At 52.7% G+C, this 17,133-nt stretch overlaps 7 protein-coding genes across 7 annotated transcripts; 6 read left to right on the top strand and 1 right to left on the bottom strand.

Moving 5' to 3' along the window:
* Positions 1–241: 241 nt before the first annotated feature.
* Positions 242–2,986, top strand: MRS44_008161 (uncharacterized protein; the record flags this gene model as incomplete). The annotated part of the gene is made up of 10 exons (XM_065620804.1): positions 242–297; positions 370–492; positions 544–629; positions 677–871; positions 923–1,485; positions 1,539–1,663; positions 1,712–1,812; positions 1,909–2,087; positions 2,134–2,314; positions 2,361–2,986. The coding sequence occupies 10 exons, from the start codon at positions 242–244 to the stop codon at positions 2,984–2,986; spliced, it is 2,235 nt and encodes a 744-aa protein (XP_065476876.1).
* Positions 2,987–3,083: 97 nt separating this feature from the next.
* MRS44_008160 (uncharacterized protein) lies at positions 3,084–4,316 on the bottom strand (the record flags this gene model as incomplete). The annotated part of the gene is made up of 1 exon (XM_046272697.2): positions 3,084–4,316. The coding sequence occupies one exon, from the start codon at positions 4,314–4,316 to the stop codon at positions 3,084–3,086; it is 1,233 nt and encodes a 410-aa protein (XP_046133818.2).
* Positions 4,317–5,531: 1,215 nt separating this feature from the next.
* On the top strand, positions 5,532–6,606 carry MRS44_008159 (uncharacterized protein; the record flags this gene model as incomplete). The annotated part of the gene is made up of 4 exons (XM_065620803.1): positions 5,532–5,849; positions 5,906–6,118; positions 6,167–6,424; positions 6,508–6,606. The coding sequence occupies 4 exons, from the start codon at positions 5,532–5,534 to the stop codon at positions 6,604–6,606; spliced, it is 888 nt and encodes a 295-aa protein (XP_065476875.1).
* Positions 6,607–8,677: 2,071 nt separating this feature from the next.
* MRS44_008158 (uncharacterized protein) lies at positions 8,678–9,924 on the top strand (the record flags this gene model as incomplete). The annotated part of the gene is made up of 2 exons (XM_065620802.1): positions 8,678–8,873; positions 8,918–9,924. 2 exons carry the CDS (start codon positions 8,678–8,680, stop codon positions 9,922–9,924), a joined length of 1,203 nt encoding a protein of 400 aa, XP_065476874.1.
* A 74-nt stretch (positions 9,925–9,998) lies between these two features.
* Positions 9,999–11,176, top strand: MRS44_008157 (uncharacterized protein; the record flags this gene model as incomplete). The annotated part of the gene is made up of 4 exons (XM_046269094.2): positions 9,999–10,172; positions 10,226–10,324; positions 10,375–10,469; positions 10,915–11,176. 4 exons carry the CDS (start codon positions 9,999–10,001, stop codon positions 11,174–11,176), a joined length of 630 nt encoding a protein of 209 aa, XP_046133820.2.
* Positions 11,177–12,131: 955 nt separating this feature from the next.
* On the top strand, positions 12,132–13,595 carry MRS44_008156 (uncharacterized protein; the record flags this gene model as incomplete). The annotated part of the gene is made up of 1 exon (XM_046275903.2): positions 12,132–13,595. One exon carries the CDS (start codon positions 12,132–12,134, stop codon positions 13,593–13,595), a length of 1,464 nt encoding a protein of 487 aa, XP_046133821.2.
* Positions 13,596–15,163: 1,568 nt separating this feature from the next.
* MRS44_008155 (uncharacterized protein) lies at positions 15,164–15,798 on the top strand (the record flags this gene model as incomplete). The annotated part of the gene is made up of 2 exons (XM_046269095.2): positions 15,164–15,482; positions 15,530–15,798. 2 exons carry the CDS (start codon positions 15,164–15,166, stop codon positions 15,796–15,798), a joined length of 588 nt encoding a protein of 195 aa, XP_046133822.1.
* Positions 15,799–17,133: the final 1,335 nt, after the last annotated feature.

Genomic DNA, 17,133 nt, shown 5'->3' with positions numbered 1-17,133 from the left:
CTAGCGGCACGTGATCGGCGTGAAAAAATGGAGAAGGGCTGGCGACGTCGGAACTTGTCCCGAGGGCGCGACAACCCATCATCACTCGAAATCCCCGCGTCCCCTTCGGAGCATCTGCCCATCAGTTCCTCACCTTCGGCGAAGCATTCCAGAAGGGTTTGATCTAGGTCTTCTCTGCCTTATCGGCCTCTTTTTGTTGTTCTCTCCCTCTCTAGGTCAAATGCCCGCAGTCTCCGAAGACATGGCTCGGAGGCGTCCGGCCTCCAACAGCAAAGATGCCCGAAAGGCACCATTGGCGTACGAGAGCCCGCTTCTCCACATTTTTTCATGCAGTTCGTTGAGTAGAGGCTAACGAAAACATGTTTGCAGATGCCTCACTTGCCGCAAGAAGAAGGTTCGGTGTTCGGGGACGACGCCTTGTCAGTACTGCACCAAGAGAGGGCTAGACTGTAGGGTTCCTGAGCATGGACACAAGCGCATGTATATGGCCAAGTATGAAGTGTTGTGTTGTTTCTGTTCATCTTTACTAATCGGGGTTGACAGTCGTATTGAGGAACTTGAGAGCAAGTTAGCCAGATATGAAAAGGAGGGTAATGTGATACCGACCGGACTACCTGCGAGCATTTCACGTATGTTGTCATCCAGCCGCTCATTGAAACCCCTCTAACAACTGTAGAAACCCCGGCTCCAGTCCACAACGGACTCAATGGAGAAACAAATGGGCACTCGCAGACGTCTCACTCCTCCCCACACACAGATCAGCACAGAACATCAAGGTCTCCGAGCTTCATTCGCCCGTCCAGCTTCTCGGCGCCTTTGACTCAACCTAGTTACCAAGCTAAAGAGGCTACTCACACATCCCCAGCTTCAAGTGAGTCAACTTGTCCACAGGATGATGACCAAATCGCTTATACAAAAACAGCCATTCTTGCTGGCTCCTCGCTGAGTTCAAGTCACACCTTTGGTTCCAGAGTACAGGATCTACTTGGGTCATCTCGTCCCGAGTATGAGCAAATCACAAACAAGCCCTGGGTGAGCCCAGAGGCAAACCAACTTCACGAAGTAGCCAGGAACAGTGCCCCATGGCGAACTTCAAATACCGAGTTTCCCAAGCTGCCGTCGAGACAAGAGGCCGAACGGCTACTGGAAAAGGCCTTATTCTACATCGGCCAGTCACAGCATCACATCGACGCCCGCGAGTTCTCAGACCGCCTATGGGTGTTTTACGAGAACAAAGACGATCCCGCGCAGCGCGAGTCGCCGTGGGTTCTGGAGATGATTCTGATGATCGCCATCGGAACACTATTTGACGCGAATCCTGAGGGCAATGACGAGTTTTCAGGGGTTCAGTTGTTTGAATATGCCCACAAGAACGTGCCGACGCTGACAGAGATGCGTGCCTTTGGAAAGCTCGGGGTAGAGATCTTTGCACTATTTGCGATTTACCTTGTGAATATGAATCGCAAGGAAGAGGCTTACCTCTATGTGAGTACCCCGGTTCATTCTTGTCTACAGAACTGAGAACTGACCCGTCCTAGATCAGCACTGCTATGCGACTAGCTATTGCGCAAAAGTATCATAGAGTCTGCGGAACCAGACACTTGATGCAGTCAGAAAAGGTCCATCTGAACCGTCTCTGGTGGACTATTTACATGCACGAGAGGTATGAATCTTGACGAGAGTGAAGAATCCCGGCTAACAAATGACTCAGACGTCTGGCTGCAGCAACAGGAAACCCTCCCAGCATAGCTGATGAAGCCATCAACATCTCGCTACCAAGCGATTCCCCCGGATTCCCCCTGCTGGGCCCATGTGCACAAACATTCGGATCGCCAGAGCCACAGGGCGTATCCTGGCTGGTAAATAATCCCCTTCCCAATGTATCGAGCTGTATCTAACATTGTTCAGTGCTCTATAACCCAGAAGACGAATCAGAGAATACCTTTATCCCTCACGTTCAGGAGATCGTCAAGTCTTTATACGGGATATCACAAGAGATTCCCTCGGACTCGGTTACCGATGTCTACAACCTAGGCCGTGACCAGTGTCTAAGGACAACTGCCTCGCTTCATCTGATGCTCTTCCAGGTATGTAGAACCGAATGGCTAGAAAGATACTTGCTAACAGTTTCAGGCAACAATTCTTACAATCCGGCCAATCATGCTTCATGCTGCAAAGCTCATCCTTAGTGGCCAGGGGCCAACTGGCGAGCAACTACAAGCTTCGCCACTTGGAAGGTTATCGAGGACGTGCGTGGAAGCTGCTAGGCGGCAACTGAAAGTCGTCGGTACACTAAGGAAGCGAAACATGATCGGTGAGTGCCATGAGCTCTTACAAGGTTTATGTGCTAACAAGTTCAGCAATATTTGGTTTTTACGACTTTGAGGCCTCGTTCTCTGCTGCCTTCGTCATGATTCTAGCCGCTATTCTGGACTCTGTCTGCGACGAGAGCTCAAAGATCAACCCTAAGCCGGGACTGACCGAGGCATTGGGCGAGTTGCAGTACCTTGCAGACCATGGCAACACGTATGCTCGTGAGAGACTGCAGGAAGTGAAAAAGCTATGGAAGGTGATGGCTCAAAAGATTGAGTCACTACAAGTGGTCAACGTCTCTCCTCAGGCACACACAGGCGATGTTAACGGCGATGCTCACCACGAAAACCCGAGCAATGGTATCGGGGTCAACGGCACAGACCTCGTCAACATGGGCAATGCTGGTGTTGACCTAGTTCCCGGACAGGGACAGACATCTCCAGAGGACTTTATGCTCCTCGACACTGATCTCTGGGACAACTTCAACAACCTTTGGGTCCCTATGCCTGAGGGCGCGGGAGACAACCAGCAGCAAGACATGATGATGGCGGACATTCCGCCAGACGACTTTTACAAGTACTGCTACTCGATGTATAATAATCCGGACTGGGACCTCACGGGAGAGGATGTTGGGGACTTTGCTGAGCTTGGGAGGCATATTCAGGATTCTTGAGGATTTTTTGGGAATAAAAGTTTGGGCGAAAAGGCTATCTCTCCAGGTGGCAGGCGTATTTAACAAGAATTGGAGTAATAACTTCAAGTTACCGAATTCAACATATTCGGACCTTTTCAAGAGCACTTTCTTCTGCGAAATATCCGGGGAATGACATCTCATGACCCTGCTCCTCCCTCGTCTTCCCCGAGCCGATTCCTACTGCCGCCGCCCAAACCTTTCCAACCCGTTCAAATAAACCGCCGCCTCTTTCGGCGGGCTGCAGGATGAGATAATTTGCCTCCTGGGTTTGCCCGTCTTCGATAGTCTTTCCCATCTCCACAGCTAGCACTTGAGAATCTGGAGTCTTCATCGTCCAGTCTTCCACGTCAGGTTGGAACTGGAACTTGTATGGACTCGAGGAACGACACTCTCCGTTTGTGAACTGGATCATCGGGAACCCTTGACCACGTCCTCCGCGAGGAAATATCTTTACTCGAGCTACATACCCTTCTAGAGTAAGTATTCCGCGATCAAGGCGGCCGAGGAATGTAGGTCCATCAGGTTTGCAGTCAATGTCAACGACCTTGACTGTAAAAGTCGTCCTGTGGACACGATCCCACGGGCCGGCGATAGGCCCCGAGACAGAACCCCACGACCACGTCGGCACGCTCTTGAGCTTCTCTGGCCTTTCTCTCTCGTCGCCAAATGTCTGCCAGCAAAGATCAGAGACGAGGGAGTCCTCCCACAGACCAGCTAGATAACGCCCTTTTCTCTCTTTGCTGAGCTGCGATGCAATGCCAGCCATGACTGGAAGTCGGTCTTGGATATATGTAAGGTCCAGGGACGTGATGCTCCTGAGGTTCTGATACCATAACTTGAGCGTTACCATAGGATCTCTTAGATCCAGGCTAGGTTTCGAAACACTGAGGAGTTGGGTCGTCCTCTCGCGTACGGTTGGCCTTGCAGGTGTTCCTCCACATTGGCATGTTGTCAACGACTGGCACTCCCACACGAGCTCCCTCGGACCAAAGTGGAGGAATCTCCGGGAGAGGACATGCTCTTGGTGTACCCATCCTCGGGTCATGAGCGGAAACTCATACGCGCCCCCGTTAAAGGTTTCATCGCGGTTGGATTCGTAGGGATGCCTCATGTGAGACCTCACAACGAGGTGGTACGGTTGTCCTTGCTTGTCCACCCCTTGTATATCAAGAGGCTCATCTCGTGCGGGTCGAGGGGAATAGAAGCCTACCGTGCCATCTGGAGATGCGGTGGCTGCTAATGTAGCATCAGCATTGGCGTAGTATTCCGCCATCTTGACGGCTTCTCTCTCCCCAATCTGGTGTATCATCTTGGATAATGCACAGAGAGTCGATCCAGATGAATTCAATGCCAAGGTGAAATGAAAATTTGATGGCGTCCTTAAAGGTAGTTGATAGCTCAGCCCAGGGAATTTCCCCCTTGTGGCGGTTAAAGTTATCCTTGGTCGTTCTGATTATCTGGTGTTTACCCCAGCAATGACTGAGGCAAGCGTAAGATCCCCTTTCGCCGGGCGACGTTTCGTAGAGGCGAGCTCTACATGGTGCTGTCCCGGAGTCTCGGATGATCTGGACAACTCTTCTCGGTAGGATGTTCTCTTTAGACCTTCTACAGCCCGTGTGCATCTTGTCGCAGTCGTCGATCCACTTCCTGGCCTGGTTTGCAAGCTCCTGGGGCTTAGAAGGAATCACCAGACCTTCTTCAAACACTGGCCAGGAACAAGGCTTTCCTAGGTTGGGAGATAGTTGGTGAGCCGAAATTGAGGAAAGCGGTTGAGCAGTCCCGTACCTTTGGCAGTGTATATGTGAAGTTCACGATCCCGAAACATCTGTCCCACCAACTCCTCCGGCAGATCCTCCTCAACGACATCCTCCTCAACAGAGACGGTCACGCTAAATGTCTCGCTAGGGTTCTGTAGATGACGACCGTTAAATCGAGAGAAGGAGAGGCCGAAATAAAATGTCGCCAGGAGAATCTCTGGAAAGCAATGCTCAACTGCTCTAAGAACGATGCTGCATGTGGAACATGCCGGCGCGGAGTTGCATAGTTCATCAAGGGTGCAGCGTGTTCTCGAGGGCGGTTGGAGTAGGCTCTCGTCAAAGTCGAGGCATATCTTGCAGGGTGATGAGAGCATTGTGCCTGGTAGAGGCGTTGAGTATTCGCTTGGCGCTGGAAAAAGCTTGGTGGATAGAAATATCCAAGGTCTTTCTAGCGTCTCATTTGCTGGAGATATCAATGTTAGTTTTGCACCAACTAAATAGAGATGAGGCGCAGTTGGGCTAAATGCACTCATGCATAGATGCCTAAGACAGCAAATGCCCTTCCGCGAGGCTTTGAGAAGCACAGCCTCTCTCAGGCTCCCCTGGCTTATTTCTCCAATGTCAGCTCAGAGAGCCAACAGAGCCGCCATCTCGATACCTACTTAAACACGGCTAGATAAATCCACCAACGTCTTTTGTGCACTTAGCTCCGCCTGTGGTAGTGGATTGGGTGATTGTTAGGCGACAGTAGGTCTGCCCCCTGAAGGATGCCTTCCCGCCAAGTCCTCCCTGATCACGTCAGGGACGCCAAAATCGAGACCGACTTCTTGGACTCGTGCACCCGCCATGTGGTTTACGAAGCTGAGCCGTCTCCAAGTTCACGATCCTTGCGCAGAGAGGAGCGATGGCAGAGGGAGTCACTGCTAGGGCGTGGAACCTTCGGAATGGTCCATCTTGAGAGATGCATCACGGGTAATGACAACAAAGTCAGGGCTGTCAAAGAAATCATGAAGGGTATCATAGTGGGGGTGGAAGACGACTGGATCCGCGAGCTCGACGCAGTCTTTAAGTTTTCACATCCCAAGGTCAGTTGGGGTCTGGCTGATACGTATACTTGAGTTTGGATGCTAACCAGGATTAGTACCGCCATTGCTTTGTGCGCTCGGAGGGGTGGTATGAACTAAACGACCGCATCTTCATCATCATGAAGTATATGCCCCTGGGAGACCTACAAATCAACTTGAACGATGAACCTCTATCGGAGTTCGAGGGAAGGCAGATCACAGAACAAGTCTTGGAGGCTGTTGGGTTCATGCACAACAGCGGGTTTCTTCATTACGATCTGAAGCCATCAGTATGCCTACACGAGGACCATTTTACTACATTTCTGACTAGTCTCTAGAACATTATGGTGGTTTCTAGGGCTCCGGCTTGGCATGTCAGGGTCGCCGACTTTGGGATTAGCATGAGGTTGACCGACCAGAACACAGTTACTGTCGTCCATCGCGGCACCCTAGGCTACGCGGCTCCAGAAGTCATTGTCTCCACAGATCATCCGTGCTCACCAGCAGATATGTGGTCGCTAGGTTGTGTCGTGCACAAGATACTCACAGGGACCCCCCCTTTACCACCCTCCTTGATCTATTTCGGTTCTACTCCGGTATGTCTAAGTTTCCGAGGGATCACTTGCTTTCGTGCAAAGTCTCGGATTATGGGCGAGACTTTGTCATGAAACTCCTACAGGTGAGAGGTGAAGATCGTCTGACGGCTACCTCGGCGGCACGACATCCGTGGATCACCGCTCCACTTGACCCTTCACCTCCCAAGCCCAGATCAAGGTGAGCCATCTGTCCCTACATATGAAGGAAAAAAAAAAAAAAAAAAAAAACCCTTGAATTCAGGCTAATAAGAGCTATAGCTTCATCACGAATAGTAGCCAAACCCAAACGACAATTTATTCCATGGCTTCGGCAGCTTGGACAAGCCGGACGAGGACGACTGAGTTTACATGTCGATTTCGTCGACCCAGGTTCGCCTATCCCTTTTTAAGAGGGCCCGAATGTGCCTTTCCCACGTCCTTCTACGATCATAATCCATTTCTCCCAACGGATAGTTGGACTGGTCCATTGACTATGCCGCTTTCACAACAATCGGGAATGGGAGGGGAGGCGGTGACACTTGGCGGCGCATGAAGGGGGAAGAAGGCTCGTGGAGCGTCTGAAGTCCAGCTCTTGGAAGGTGAAGAAACGCGGGAAAAGAGACAAAAGATTGAGGATTGAAGATGAAGAGAAGGCCAAGATCGACTTTCCTGTAAGACGAAAATCAGACCGTTCGCCTTCGGCCACTACCGCCAACGGATGTAAACGCCACGAACCGTCGGCAGTCTCAGCCGGGACCCGAGCAGCGCTTGCAATCAGGCAAAATGCAACAAGAAAGCCATCATCCCAGCCTGTCGGGTCCTCAAGAGCGCCCTCTCTCGAACCACATCCTCGAGCCATGGTCCGATGTGGCCCTCCCGGGTGATCCAGTACCTCGGGACGAGAGCAGCCGAAGCAGCATCTGATATGCCGACTTCTAACCCCCAATCTTGGCGCCTCATAGGCTGGGGAATATGAGCCTGAGGATTAGCCTAAATGCGCTGGGAGATAAACTTGAGGATACAAGTCAGATGCGGAGGTGGTGTGGAGGGGATGTAACCTTGCTCTATGGGAGACGACTTGCGTGGACGAACTATTGATGAGACGACTCTTTGGTCTGTCTCAATAGCTTCAACCCGACGGCCCGTTTGACAGCATCGCCCATTTGATGGATCTTCCAATTGGCGTATTGGAGTTCTGGTCATACAAGCTTTGAGCGTGGCAAAAGTAAGCAGTAACTAAGCACTGTTGAGAGGGAGAACACCTTAGTGATGACTGACAGATCAAGGAGGGACAGTCAAGCGGGCCCGACATTCACACAAGCGAGGGGGGAAGCGATCCAGTATCTGACAGACCCTTGAAAGAGCGCTGAATACAGTCCAAGAGTGTACGACAGCTTGGAGAGAGCAATGGCTCCTCATATGCGGCTTAAGGTTCTGACCAAGGTCAAGGTCGCGTGCAGCGCTTGGAGAAGCACTTAACCCATTCCCAGGATATAATACCGGCAGAATAGACGCAAAGATGGGTTGAGATTCACCCGTGATCGAGCAATACGGGTGCCAACAAAGACAAAAGTTCTTCACATGCATGACCCCAAGCATCACTAGAGCCCACTCAGCCGGAGTTGACTGCCGACGAACCTAGCCCCAGAGACCAACAAAAGCTTGCCTGATCCTCCCGTCAATCCCCCAGAAAGTCCAGCTGCAGGACTAAGAGAAAGCGGAGTCTACACCGAAGGGAGACCAGCATCGTCGCAAGGATCAAACCACCATCCCCCAGACCTACCCCAGATTCTCCACCTACTGAACTAGGCAGTTAAATCCTTTTACCCCAAAACTCTAGAGATTTGAGGGGAGGACGCTCGCTGTGAGTGGTCAGACGTTTTCTTGATCTTAGGCGGTCCACTCGCAGTCGATGAGACCAGGCCATCTTTAACATCACCCCCGCAAGATCTTCCACCAATGGCGCGGGGGAGTGGTGAGATGGCCTCGAACACTAAACTTGAACCTGGGGAGGAACGATTTAACGGCCCGTCGATCCTATTGCGGATACAGGCTCAATTCGATATGCCGGGCTTCGAGTGGAGAGGATCATGTTTGCCGCGAGGTTGCAGAGTCGAGGTAGCATGAGGAGAAGGATCCTAGCTGGAGGCAGCTGGAAGGTGACATTATAACTACCCGCGGCCCCAGTCTGGGGAACTCAATTGATACAGCCCTACCCTCTCCAGCTCTCATCCATTGAGATCCAATTGTTCATCCAACTGGGCAGGCTTCAACATGGCGACCGAAAAGCAAGGCGAAGCTCCAGAGCTCCAGATCGAGACCACTGACAATGGCCTCGACCACCTCAAGGACGTCGACCTGCACGACAAGACGCTCAACACCGAGGCTCACCAGGCCACGGCCCAGGAGCACAGCTTTGGCGTCTTTCAAGCCCTCAAGACGTACAAGCGGGCTGCCTTTTGGTCCATCCGTAAGTTTACCTACTCAAAAAGGGTGCTGTGCTGACAGACCAAGTCATCTCAACCACCGTCATCATGGAGGGTTACGACGTTACCCTCCTGAGCTCGTTCTACGGTTACCCGAGTTTCCGCAAGAAGTACGGTGCCTGGCTGGATGAGGACAACGGACACCAGATCTCGGCAAACTGGCAGCAGAAGTTCAACTGTCTCGGCGCCTTTGCCAACATCATCGGCGCCTTGATGAACGGATGGGCGACTGCCAAATGGGGCCACCGCAAGGTTCTCATGGCGAGCCTGTTTTGGTTGACTGCCTTCATCTTTGTCGTCTTCTTTGCGCCTAATATCGAGGTTCTCCTCGTAGGTCAATTCCTTTGCAACATCCCTTGGGGCGTGTTTGCCACCACTGGCCCTGCGTATGCTGCTGAGGTGACCCCTCTGGCCATCCGTGGCTATCTCACTGCCTATGTCAACCTGTGCTGGTGCATCGGCCAGTTCATCTCAGCCGGCGTCCTCAAGGGCCTCGTCAACAACTCTACCGAGTGGAGTTACAGAGTCCCCTTTGCCATCCAGTGGGTGTGGCCCGTCCCCCTCTTCATCGCCGCCTGGATGGCCCCCGAGTCTCCCTGGTATCTCGTCCGGACGAACCAGCTCGACGAGGCCAAGCGATCCCTCGAGCGTCTTTCCGAGCCGGAGCACGACATCAACATTGATGCCACCGTCGCTATGATGGTACACACCAACAAGCTCGAGATCGAGGAGCGGGCTGGCGTCACGTACTGGGACTGCTTCCGCGGGAGCAACATTCGACGTACCGAGATCGCATGCATGGGTTTCCTCTCCCAGATCACTAACGGCGGCGCTCTCTGCTACAGTGGATCTTTCTTCTTCCAGCAGACCGGTATTGGTGCTGATGCTTCGTATGGTATCGCCCTCGGTGGCACTGGTATCGCCTTTGTCGGAACCATCATCTCTTGGTTCTACATCTCCAAATGGGGACGCCGCACCATCTGGCTCGCCGGCTTCTCCTCCTGGTCGTCATCCTCTGGGTCATCGGATTCCTAGCCCTCGCCAAGCAGACCGCGGCTCTCGCCTGGGCGCAGTCCCTGCTCTGCATCGTCTGGCTCGCAGCCTACTCCATGTCGGTCGGCCCCATCATCTACACCTTGGTCGCAGAGATTGGCTCAACCCGCCTGCGAACCCAGACCGTCGTCCTAGCCCGATCAACCTACTACGTCGGCAACATTATCTGCGGAGGACTCCTCCAGCCGCAGCTGCTCTCCCCCGGAGCGTGGAATGCAAAGGGAAAGACTGTGAGTGCCCATCTTGATCACATTCGCCACAGCGTCCGCTAACACCAGCACAGGCCTTCTTCTGGGCCGGACTCGCTACTCTTACTCTGGTTTGGGGCTACTTCCGCATGTTTGAGACCAAGGGCCGAACCTTTGGTGAGATGGACTACATGGTGAGTGATATGCCCAAGTCAAGAAGGATCTCCGCTAACAGCCTTAATAGTTCCAGAAGGGCATCCCGGCTCGCAAGTCTGCCAATTACAAGATTAACGAGGATGAAGTGTTCCTCGCTGAAGCTCAGGCCAGCAGGGAGCAGAAGTAAATGCGTGACGGTGGTTGGGATGAATGACAAGGAGTAGGTTGGTCTAGTTTAAGCGTGGAAACGGAATCCGTGCAAATACCAATTTGTTTTATCCATCAGCCTCGAGTTTCTCAAGAAAGAATTTCTCTTGCAATGCTTCTTGTGAAGACTGGACCTTGCATGGCTGAGACTGTCGGCCGACGAAGGTGACCGGCCATGTTTTGGTCGGTGAGACATGGTCGGGAGCGCTTGAGGCGGGAACCTCCTGACAAGCATTCAACGGTGAGCTGAGGGTCAGATAGGGGCAGCTCGAGTGGAACAGGTCAACGAGTCGAGTATGTTGACCAATGTTTGATGCTTCGTCTCGAGTCGCGGGAAGAGAATCGTCTCAATATCTTCAACTCAGACAGGATTAAACTCGGTCGCCCAACATTCGTCCCGTTTCGACTCTGCCCGTTCCAGACACGCCGAAGCTCGCAAGCTCAAGAACGGATCGATCGGCTTCCAAGCCAAGCGTGCCGCTCTCCACTCCAAGGGGGAGCTTAGCCCACTTGGACCAAACACCATTCAGCCACTCGTCCACCCTCGTTTCTTGTTCCCGGGGAATCTTCTCGTATCACTCGTTGACGTCAAGGAAGTTTCTGGGCATCCCTTTCCACAAGAGAGTAGCGAAGTGAATCCAGGAGGATTGCGAAATTGGTACCTGCATCTGTCTGGCCTCTGATTGAACCACTCAGGAGGTTGCATCGAATGTTTCGCGGTTTCGCCTGCATGCCCAGTCTAAACATGAAGATTGGCCATGGAATTGGAACCCAGCTGCAAAAGACATCCCAGATCCCAGCTTATAAATGCACTAAAGATTGGGTACACGAATAGACTTTGCTTATGTTTTCTTTGTCGGCGACTTGTTCCTTGCATAAAGATCCACCCGTGAATGGGCTTGGTCCTCCCTGATCCCCGTTAAAGCCCAGTTGCCGAGTTTTGGACGTGGCTTGACAACACATGGCATCGAGACGTGGCAGATCCTCAGCGAGTTCTTAGGGAAGCATGCATCGAGCGCGTTTTATCGACATTAACCTGAATAAACAAGAAACTGTACTGCACCGTATCATAACCATTCCTCACCGCGATCATGATTGTTTATCGTCGATCACACGCAAATTACCATCCCGTCTATGGCTTGGGTGGCGCTGGATACGAGACAGGAGATGCTGGGGTTAGCCGCCAATGAGCACTGACCTCAGCTGCTATTCTTAGTGGACTAAGCGCCGGGGCCAATCATTCCATCGCTGTGGAGCCGCGTCGTCAGCTCTTTCCCCTGAAAAACCGGGAACTTAGTGCATGCACGTGACGGCGCCAGGGCCCGCTCCCCCTAATTTCATGGCGTTCCTGAATGACCCAAAACAAGAAGCTCATCCATTCTTTCAATCACGAAAAAGACCTTTCTTTCATCCATCATTCCCTTTTTTCTTGTCTGTCCTTTCTCTTTTGGGATCGACATTCTCTGTATTCCTCGTCACTCTCTTTTCGCCTCAGGGCTTTTTTGAATATTATTTCCCACATATCCCACGCTCTTTTTAGTACGTGATCGATCAGGCGTGGCGTGAGCTTGTTAGGTTTCACAGGAAAAGTAACGAAAAACAACACTCTCTTGTCGAACCGAATAGACTTTAGCCATCATGAAGGTTTCCGCTACCATCGCTGCCGGCGCCCTCGCCGTTGGCGCCTCGGCTAAGAACTACCTTGGTTTCAACTCCGGTGCCACCCTCGCCGACCGATCCGCCAAGTTCAAGGCCGACTTCAAGGCCGAGTTCGAGACTGCTCAGGGCCTCAAGGGCGCCCCCGGTGACTTCAGCGCCGTCCGACTCTACACCAACATCCAGGCTTACTCTCAGGATGACCCCATCGAGGCTTTCGAGGCTGCCATCGAGACTGACACCTCCATCCTCCTCGGTGTCTGGACCTCCGGAACCGACAACATTGACAAGGAGATCAGCGCCCTGAAGAAGGCCGTTGCCAAGTACGGCTCTGAGCTTACCGACCTCATCATTGGTGTCTCCATCGGTAGCGAGGATCTCTACCGAAACTCGGTCACTGGTGTCAAGAACAAGGGTGGTGTCGGTGTCGACCCCGATGTCCTCGTCGACTTCATCGACGACTTCCGCACCGCCTTCAAGGGCACCCCCATCGCCAAGGTTCCCCTCGGCCACGTCGACACCTGGGACGTCTGGGGCAACGTCACCAACAAGCCCGTCCTCGACGCCATCGACTTCATCGGTGTCGATGAGTACCCCTACTACGAGAACGACAAGGGCAACAGCATCGAGAACGCTGGCAAGCTCTTCGACAAGGCCTACGAGGCCACCATTGCTGCCGCTGGCGGCAAGCCCGTCTGGGTCACCGAGACCGGTTGGCCCGTGACTGGTCCCGACTGGGATGAGGCTGTCCCCAGTGTCAAGAACGCCCAGAAGTACTGGCGCGATGTTGGCTGCCGCCGCCTCTTCAACCAGACCCCCACCTTCTGGTACACTCTCCGTGACTCCAACCCCGACAACAAGATGAAGTTCGCCATCACTAAGGACCTGTCCACCAACCCTCTCTTCGACCTGTCTTGCGAGGGCTACGAGGAGGAGGAGACCGAGACCTCCACCAAGGCCTCCACCAAGACCCGCACCAGCGGTTCTTCCAAGGCTACCGACACTGAGGATGCCGAGGCCACCGAGTCCACCAGCGCTGCCCACAACAACTCCACTGCCACCGCTACTGGCACTGGCTCTGGTCACGACTCTACCAAGACTGCCACTGGCACTGGTGTCTACTCTACTCCCACCGCTGGTTCTGGCTCCGGCTCTGGTTCTGGTTCCGGCTCTGGTTCTGGTTCCGACTCTGAGTCTGGCTCCGGTTCTGGCTCTGGCTCCGGTTCCTCCGGCTCTGGCTCTTCCGAGTCTGGTTCTGGCTCTTCCGGCTCCGGCTCCGAGTCTGGCTCTGGCTCCGGTTCTGGTTCCGAGTCTGGCTCTGCTCCCGCCGAGAGACCCCCAGCACCGTCGTCAGCGGTGCTTCTGCCCTCAAGGTTTCGGCGGCTGGCCTCGCCATCGTCGCCGCCTTCTTTGCTCTGTAAATTACCCAAATGGATCGTGGGTTGACTTGACGCCCATTAGCGTGTCTTGTGTATTATCTCGCGCCCGAGATCTGTTTTTGTATTCGTGCATAGACCAAGGATAGACTTAAGAAGGTTGCCGTTATTTATTTGACTTTAATGACATGGTTTTTTGTGAAGTGGGTTCCATGTTTTGATGTGTGCCTTGTTCTCTCGTTCCTTTTGCTCTTATTGTTCCATGTGCTCCCAACGGTGTACTTCATGACCAGACACATACCAAAGCTGGGAAACAAAAAGAGGTGCTGTTATCCAATAACATCAAGTCAAAAGCATCACCAGCCATTGGTAAATGGTGCAAAAGAAAAGGGTCTGGCCGGGGATTGAACCCGGGACCTCTCGCAAGCTTGCTTTCGGGTTTGCCCTAAGCGAGAATCATACCACTAGACCACCAGACCAATCACGTGATTGTTTGATGAAAGAGATTGAGCAATCAGCGTCCATACGCACTTGGGGAAAGTAGACGGCGATGTAGGGTAGAATCATGACGAGTTAAGATTGACATGACGTAGAGAGGATCTTGGGACTAGGGGATCATTGTCCTTTTTCGGGTTCCAAGGCATTCTTTCGCGTTTATTCTGATCTGATAATGAGGCAAATCGGAGGCCGCCGGTTGCTATTAGGCAATCCCCTTGCGCTCCAAGCTGTCAGTGATGAAAGGTTGTTTAAACGTCGTGTCAGTCTCAAGCTTCCACTACACGGAGCTACCTGGTCAACTTCTAAGCGCTAGCAATACTAATTGCCCGACAGGGCAGCTCTAGGGTCCATTCATCATAAGCTCAGCGGTTCCTCTCGAAACCAATGTTACCTCACAAGTCACATCGGAGAGCTCAGTACTCCGTACGGGACCAGCAATCTCTCAGCCGCCAGTAGCCACAATCACGTTGTGTTCAACAGTACCAAAGTTCCCTGCAGATCTCCATCCAGCACACAAAATATGTCTTGTTAGGCAGCTAGCGTGTATCACACACAGCCCCCCATCCCCTCCCAATGAGGTGGACAATGCGAAACATCACTTCCGGCGGAGCTGTTTTCTCGGAGCTGAGCTACCGAGCCAAGACTCGTTCGACAGGAGGCAAGCAGAAAAGTACCGGCAGGACGGATGGGCGAATGAGCAGCGACAAGCGACGAGCATTTCTGCACGCAAGGCGTTTTTTTCCCTTTCTCGTTCAACAGCCCATGTTGAAGCCATGATCCATCGTTCTTTCAGCTCCTCCACCGCCCCCTTGCTTCAGAGGTCAAGTGGAATCAGCCTTGCCGGCGCCACACCCTATCCATTCGTGGTTGCTATATCGGGACCGTTGCTGCGATCAGCCCTACGGTTAGTAGCAGCAGCTCCTGGCCAGTAGAAGCTGCCCATGGCTGATCGCAGCGCGCGTCCCAGCGGGGAGGGAGGATAGGCGTTTTCCATGTGACTGACTTTTGGTTGTCCGCAAGGGTCTCTGCCACCTTTAAAAGGGCCCAAGGGTCCGGTCCAAGAGCTTGCGACGTCATCCTCTTTACATTCCTCTCGATCGAGTCCTATCCATAGTCAGCACCATCAAACACAAACCCACAATGTCCGTCCAGCTCCAGCCCGCGCCCCGCCAGGTCGGCGTCTTCCCCAACCTCATCGCTCGACAGACCGAGACGCTGGTGCTCAAGGAAAAGGTGCTCTCCCTGACGGGCGACAGCTTTGACATCAAGCTCGCCAATGGCCAGCCCATCCTCAAGGTCGAGGGAAAGATGCTGAGCATCTCGGGCCGCAAGTCGGTCTACGACATGCAGGGCAACCACCTCTTTGACATTGTCAAGAAGCTGCTCAACATCCACACCACGTTCCACGTTGAGAGTCCGCAGGGGCAGGTCCTCATGGAGGTCAAGAGTAGCTTCAAGCGTAAGCTCCCTTTTGTTGTGCAATGTGTCTCATACTGACAGCTCCAGTGCTCGGATCCAAGGCCACAGCTACCTTCACCTCAACCGACGGCAAGCAAGACGTCCTCGAGATGAAGGGCGGCTGGCTCGACTACGCAGCCGACATCATGGACAAGACGACAGGCACAGCCGTCGCCCGCATCGACCGTAAGCTCCTCAGCGGAAAGGACATCTTCTTCGGCCAGCAGACGTACGCCCTCGTCGTGGCGCCCAACGTCGACATGGCCCTCATGGCTGCGCTGTGTATCTGCATGGACGAGAAGAACAACGAAAAGTAAACGACGGAACGATGAGCGGAGGATGGATTTATTGATACCCAGCGGAGGTGAACTCGCTGTCGGATTTTTGTGTGTGTTTGTTCTGGGAGGTTCTTGAGTATCAGCATTGTTTCTATCGTGACGAGTGTTTCTGGGAACTGGCAGAGAGAAATAGCCAGAATGAGGAAAACGGCCTACTTGAGTAGCAAAGAACCAAGAAATAGACCTGTGTCATCAGTTTTCCCATCACAATGGGGAGTGTCATCTTATGGAGAGAGCCATTGCTAGAGCACACGTCGAGGGAAGCGTCTTCATAGACAACAACAGCAACAACGACAACAAAGTCAAGTTTGAAAGAACCAAGTTCCGTCTTACCGCTTCGTATCTACTTGCCAATCTCCTCCTCGACTAGACTACACCCCTTGATGCGTCAACACCACCACCACACACGGAACCATCCACGCGCGCCAAGCATATTACCGGTACGCCCCCTTTACAAGGTCCCCCTACACTTCCAAGAAAAAACAAATAAGCAAGAGATGAAAACAAGCTTCTTTGTCAAGCTTCTTGTCAAGCTTTTCCCTCCCCTTGTTAAAGGTGCGTGTTTCTCGCTGACCGTTGTTAAAAAAAAAGCTTGATCGGATCAAGCATCATGGAGGTGTGATTATTGCCGCATTCTCGGCAAGAAGTTGCCGTATAGATATCTCGGCATGAGGCTAGTAAAAACGGTCGATCCCAGTGTAAATGGCGGTGTCTCTTTTAATCTCGATTCAGAACTCCTTGTTATTGTAGAGATCGAGTCCCTCTCTTGACTCGGTTGTGGAGATATGCGGGCTGTCAAGAACACAGCCTCAATGACCACCCAGGGTTCGTGTGGGAACCAGAGGGATAGGAGGAAAAAAAAGGGGGATCCGCGCCCGCTAGAGGGCTCGTAGGGCTTAGGTTTGTGAAACCGTTATGTATTGTAGATGGAAAGTTGAATAACTACTTGTCCTGATGCTCAAGTGTACCTATCTAGGTACTGCGTAAGGCCATCATCACCACCTCAAGCACAAGAGAATGGGCATCAACATCAATGCCCCATCCCCCTACCAAAAAGGGCGCGTAGCAATCTCAGTTTCAAACGGTCCACGGATACAATACGGAGCAAGTATAAAGGTACTCCCAGTCGCCAAGAACCAACCGCCGACTATCGACATACAAGAGCGGGGAGTGAAGGAGGCTGTGCAAAGAGTCCCTCACCACGTTCGTGTAATGCCAAGCAAGCATGGACACTGGACAACTCACATGAGTGACTTTTTCCTTTCCTGCCTCAATTTTTGTTTATTTTCTCTGGTGACTTTTACCTCATAAAAC

Source organism: Fusarium solani (assembly GCF_023522795.1).
Source record: "Fusarium solani strain SB1 chromosome Unknown bctg00000004, whole genome shotgun sequence".
NCBI classification, from domain to species: Eukaryota; Fungi; Ascomycota; class Sordariomycetes; order Hypocreales; family Nectriaceae; genus Fusarium; species Fusarium solani.
This window is presented reverse-complemented; position numbering and strand designations above follow the sequence as displayed.